The following is a 6,366-nucleotide window of genomic DNA, read 5'->3' on the forward strand; positions in this document are numbered from 1 at the left end:
GTTCTTAATGGAGAGAGGTTAAAGGCATTCCCTTTAAGAACAGGAACTAGGCAAGGATGCCCACTATCACCTCTTTTATTCAATATTGTTTTGGAAGAAATAAAGTCTTAAACATGCATAGAAAAACTAATATTATTTTTAGGGGCTGTTGCATCAAGTATAACTCACAGCAATCTTATGAACAACAGATCTGTACCCTGTCCTATCTCTTGTCATCCTTATAATTCCTGACACATTCGAGCCCATTGCAGCAGATACTGGGTCAATCCTAGTTGAGGGTCTTCTTCCCTTTCGCTAAACCTCCACCTTTCCAAGCATTAAGACCCTCTCCAAGAAATAGCCTGTCTTAGCAACAGACTCTAAGCATGTGAGATGAAAATTATCTTTGTCTCCAAGGAGCACTTCAGCTGCACTTTCTCCAAGACATATTTGTTTGTTCTTTTGGTAGTCTGTGGAATACTCAGTATTCTTCTCTAATACTAAGGCTCAAAGGTATCAAATCTTCTGTCAACTGTAGTCATTGTTTAGCTCTCAGATGCAAGAGATCAGAAAGACCATGGCCTAAAGCAGGTACACTTTAGTCCTTAAACTGACATCATTGCTCCTCAATCATTTGGAGAATTCTCTAACTGCTGACTTTTCTAGTTGTATGTCTCCTGATCTTTTGACTGCTGGTACCAGGGGGGATGATTGTGATTCCAAGTAAGATGAGTTGTTGACCATTTCAATCTTTTCTCTGTTTATTGTGATGTTGCCTCTGGGCCCAGTGGTAAGAATTTTTTTGTTGGTGTAGAGATGCAATATATGTTAAAGGATATATTCTCTGGTATTCTGCAGGAAGTGCTTCAATCTCTCCTCACTTTCAGCAACAAAGTCGTGTCATTTGCATACCAACGTTATTGGTTCTTTCTTGCAATCCTGATGCCACATTCTTTTTTACAGAGTTTAGTTTCTTGGTTAATTTGCTCAATATACAGATTGAATAGGTATGGAGAGAGAATACAACTCTGACACCAACTTTCTTAATTTTAAACCAAGTAGCATTCCTTGTTCTGTTTGCCCAACAGATCCTTGATCTAAGTATAGATTTACATGGGCACAATTAAGTGTTCTGGAATTTCATTCTTACAAATATTAACCATTGTTGTTGTTGTTATGTGCCATTGACTCACCTGCGAATCACAGCAACCCTATGTATAACAGTCCTAAACCTTGCTCTATCCCTTGCCAGTCATATTGTCTCTGACACACCTACCTCTATTAACCCAGTGACTGAATCAATCCATCAAGGTCTTCTTCTCCACTGTCCCTCCACCCTCCCAAGCATGATGTCTCTCTCCAAGAAATTGTCCCACCTTGGAACATGGCCAAAGTATGTCAGATGAAGCTTCAGATTCCTTGCTTCCAAGGAGCAGCCTGGCTTCCCCCTCTCTAGGACAAACTTGTTTGTTCTCATAGCAGTCCATGGTATATTCAAAACTCTTCTTCAGCACCACAGCTCTAAGGCATCAACTCTCCTTCTATAGCTCCTAGTCATTGCCCAGCTCTCTAGTGCATAAAAAGTAATTGCAAAGACCATAGCCTGTACCAGGCGCACCTTAGTCTCTAGACTTACTCTTTTGCTCTTCAGTACTTTGAAGAGGTCTCTGACAGTAGACTTTCCCAAAGCAACCAGTCTTTTCATTTCCTGGCCGCTGGTCCAGTGATTGCACAGCCAAACAAGTTCAGGATGCAGCCAATCTGACCAGTGGTGAGAAACTTTGTTTTCTTAATGTTGAACTTCAATCCACATTGAAGGTGCAGTCCTTGACCTTCTGTAGCAAGCGCTTCAGGTCCTCTTAAGTTTCGGAAAACAGAGTTGTATCATCTGCATAATGCAGATTGTTGATATTGTTGATATATGAATGTTAACCATAGTTTGTGATATTCTGTAGTTAAAGGCCTTTGTATAATTAATGAAGGAGAAAAAGACATTGTTCTCATATTCACTTTCAGTCAGGATCTATCTGATATCAGCAATGATATCACTGGTACCACAGACTCTTGTAAATCCTACTTGAACTTTTGGAAAATCTTTGTCTATGTACTGTTCTGGCCATTTTTGAGTGATCTTCAGCAGTAGTTTGCCTGCATGTGATATTAATGATATTGCTTGATAATTTATACATTCTGTTTGACCCACTTTCTTGGAAATGGGAACAAACATATATTTATTTAGCCATGCAGCTATCTTCCTAATTTCCTTGCATAGATTGGTGAGCAAGTCCAGGGCTATATCTGTTACTTGAAACACATCAATTTGTATCTCATCAATTGCTGGGGCCTTGATTTCTCTTTTTCTGACCTTCCACCTTTCCAAGAATGATATCCTTTTCCAAGGAATATCCTCTCCTAATGTTGTTATGTACCACTGAGTCACCTGCGACTCATAGTGACCCTATGTACAACAGCCCTGAAGCCTGCTCTATCTTGAGCCAGTTTCACTGACTCTGACATGTCCAAAACATGTGAGACAAAGTTATACTATCCTTACCTCCGAGGAGCACTCTGAACCTTCTCTAAGATATATCTGGGGGTTTTTTTGGAAGTCCATGAAATATTCAGTATTCTTCTTCAAGTATGCATCTTGGAGCTCTGGTACTGGTAGTGTAAAGGTAAGGAGCTTCATTGTCAACCCAAAGTAATTTGGTTCAATTCTACCAGCTGTTCTTGGAGAGAAAGATGGAAAATACCTTCTTGTGAAATTTACAAGCTCTGAAAAACGCACTGAGGGTTCAACTATGAGTCAGTTTTGACTTGATAGTACTGAACAACAACTTCTCCAAGATTACAACTCAAAGGCATCAATTCCCCACCCCACCCCCGTGTCATCCTTATTCATTGGCCGTGGCTCTTATTTGAGATGTTTACTTGAATGAGACATATCATTGTTGATGACAAATGAATCTCAATTAACATGAGAGAATACCAGAAAGATATTTATGTTTTATTGACTATACAAAGGTGTTTGTCTATGTATATTATGAGTATTTATGGATATTGTTGAAAAGAATGGGAATTCTGGTACAATTAATTTTGTTTATGAGAAACCTATACAAAGACCAAGGAGCAATTTCTGAACAGAACAAGAAAACACTGCATAGATTAAAATCAGGCAAAAAATGTGAATAAAATTTTCTTTCTCCATATGTATTCAATCTGTATACTGAGTAAGTAATTTGAGAAGTTGAACTCTATGAAGCGAAATGTGTCATCAGGTTTGAAGACTCATCAGCAATCTTAGATATGCAGATGACTCATCCATCCTTGATGAAAGTGAAGAGGAATTGAAGCACTTACTTTAGAAGATCAAAGACCTTCCCTTCAGTAGAGAATATGTCTCAACCTCAAGAAAACAAAAGTCCTCACCACCAGAGGAAGTGCAATCAGGATGCTCTTTAGAGGCAAAGACGATAAAACTTTGACTCATATACTTTGGACATCTTATCAGGAGGTTATCAGTCCTTGGAGAAAGACATCATGCTGGGTAAGGTTAGAAAAAGAGAGGATAACTCTCAACAAGGTGCTCTGACACAATGACTCTAATAATGTAAGAATCATGAGCATAAAAAGAATGCAAGGATAAGGTTCTGATCTATTCTTCATTAGGTCCCTATGAATTGTAGCAGAATCAATGTCTTATAACAGTAGCAACAATAAGTAGAACTCATATTCATGAGTGGAACCAACAGTATAGAAGAAATCTTCCCAGAGGGCAGAACTAAGAACTACAGAGGATTATTCCTAATTTAAAAAAAAAAAGAAAAAAGAAAAAAATCAACAGTCTTATGGATCAACTACCTTTTATCCTCTTTTTCCTCCCTTTTTGAATGGAAATGTTTCCAATTAACTTGTGCCTTTCTCCAGATTGTATTGACACTGTTAGAACACATAATTTACATCTTTTTTTAAATATATATTTTTATTGTATATTAGTTTACATAAAAAATTTGTATACATTGTGCTTTACACTTTGCTCCATTCACATTGTATTTCATAAAGAGGTCTTTTGCAGCACATTTTGCCCAAAACAATACATCCTTGTACCTGTATATATTTATACACAGACATATGTATATATCTATCTTACAAATGTTGTTGTTGTTGCTTTGTGCCGTCGAGTCGTTTGCAACTCATAGCGACCTATGTACAACAGCCCTAAACCCTGCTCTATCCTGTGCCAATCATATTACCTCTGACAAACCCATCCCGATTACCCCACTGAATCAATCCACCTCATAGAGGGTCTTCCCCTCCTGTGCTGTCCCTCCACTCTACCCAGCATGATGTCCCTCTCCAAAGACCTGTCTCTCCTTACAATATGTCCAAAGTATGTCAGACGAAGCCCCAGAATCCTTGCCTCCAAGGAGCAGCCTGGTTTAATTCTCTCTAGGATGAATCTGTTTGTTTTCTTGGCATACAGTATTTATTTATCTTCTCTCAGTCAAACTCTGAGTCAATCATTTTCCCCAGGCTGCCTGGTAAGATACAAGGAAAGGGACATAGAGGTAGATGAGATACAATTGGGGAAACCCCAACAAACCGTGGTAGGTGGAGACTTCTCCTTCAAATGGGGAAGAGGATCAGAAAGACCATCTGCAGACACAAGATGCCAAGGCCTCTGAGGGCAAAGCCCAGAATGGCGTAGGAGAAGGTCTGCTGCTTCCTTTCTAGGATCCATTTCTATTTTCCTTCTTTTCAGTTTTATCAATGACATTTTCCTTTTAATTTTTTAGTATGATGGTGTTGTTTATGTTTTTCCCATTACTTGTTTGCTCATAATTTACATCTTTAGTTTCATAGGTGAATAAATGGAAATTACATTAAAGAATGGATTATTCCCAGAAAAAAGTCTCCACTGCACTTTGGCTTTTCAGCTAATGTGAATATGATGATATGAGGGAGCTCTAGTGGCCTAAGAGGCAAGAAACTGCACTGCAGTTCCAAAGGCATGAAGTTTGAATCCATCAGCTGCTCTGCAGAAGGATGGACTATCTCCTCCCATGTGATTAACTACCTCTAAAAACCTACTGAAGGGTCAGCTATGGGTCCATTTTGACTAGATGATACACAGTAACAAGATAAGGAAACTATATGTTTAGGAAAATTAGAATAGAGTAAATGTGTTTTGCAGTATAGGATTATATTAAAACGTATATTGCTGCTGCAAAGGAGACAGATTGATAATCTTCTTTCATTTAATTTGCAGCCTCTGAAAGCCTGCTGGAGGCCCAGGTATGAGTTGGCACACAACAACAACAACAACAACAGCAGCAGCAGCAGCAGCAGCATATATGTTATAAAACCTGTTTCAGTTCAACATTCACATAAAAAGCCCAATTCACATATATAGTTCAATTTTACACATGTAGCTCAGTGACATTAATCCTGTTCATTGTGTTATTCAATCATTTCTGTTATCTATTTCCAAATTTTCCCATCATCCTTAACAAGAGTTTAGTATTCTTTAACTTTAATATCTCCTTTTCATGTATTGAAAAGATATTTCATTCTACCATTAAATTGCATCAATGCCTTCATTTAAAAGTTTTGACTGTATAATATATGTGTACCTGGTTCTTGACTCTTTATTTTCTTCTCTGAATGAATTTGTTTAATCTTACATCAACATTGCACTGTTTACTTCAGCTTCATATTAACTCAATAACTAGATTAAGTTTGTTTTTAATAGATTTTATTCAGATAACACACATGGCTTCCTTAATCAGAGTGTTCTAAGTTTGGAGAGTTGAGCAGTTCCTTTAAGAGATGTCTTTGTTATTCATAAGGGAAGTTGTATCCAAGAGTGACTCAGGGTATTTGTGAAGAATTTCTTTATGATTGACGTGATCCAGAACACTTGGAGGACTGGCTAAATTGTCTAGGAGACGTGTAGTTTAAAGTATTTTAAAGACTAAAGTAAGTCATGCATGTTCTTATTTTCTCATAATATCTTCTCAAAATTTATTAAGTATAATAACATTGCTAATCTGTATGTAAGGGTCTAAATTTCCTCAAGGGGAATGTAATTTCCTTATGCTAAAATATATTTTCCCCTCAGTTGTGTTATTAATTAAGACTTTCTCTTTTGCTTCCCATTTTCAGATTGTTGTTCCTTACGCTATGGATTATCTTTTTTTATACACTTCTGTAACATTGCAATAGCAGCACAACGTGTATGTCTAAGTCTCACCATGGTGGTCATGGTGAACACCACATATTCACATGAATTACATAATAGCTCCACAAATGAACTCCTGACCAATGTGAAGGTATGTAAAATATATTTCCCAAAATTTCTTAAAATATTATAAAAATGTAAAATAA

The 6,366-nt window shown here is 37.4% G+C and overlaps 1 protein-coding gene across 1 annotated transcript in view; it reads left to right on the top strand.

The window, feature by feature from the left end:
- SLC17A1 (solute carrier family 17 (organic anion transporter), member 1) overlaps positions 1-6,366 on the top strand; it is a 96,524-nt gene that overhangs the window by 13,195 nt on the left and 76,963 nt on the right. Inside the window, exon 2 of the mRNA XM_006888676.1 lies at positions 6,145-6,311. Coding sequence (XP_006888738.1) covers positions 6,145-6,311 — 167 coding nt within the window. The remainder of the gene's footprint in view (positions 1-6,144; positions 6,312-6,366) is intronic.

The sequence above is a fragment of the Elephantulus edwardii genome, unplaced genomic scaffold, assembly GCF_000299155.1.
Source record: "Elephantulus edwardii isolate Elephantulus edwardi_28Jun2011 unplaced genomic scaffold, EleEdw1.0 scaffold00070, whole genome shotgun sequence".
NCBI lineage: Eukaryota > Metazoa > Chordata > Mammalia > Macroscelidea > Macroscelididae > Elephantulus > Elephantulus edwardii.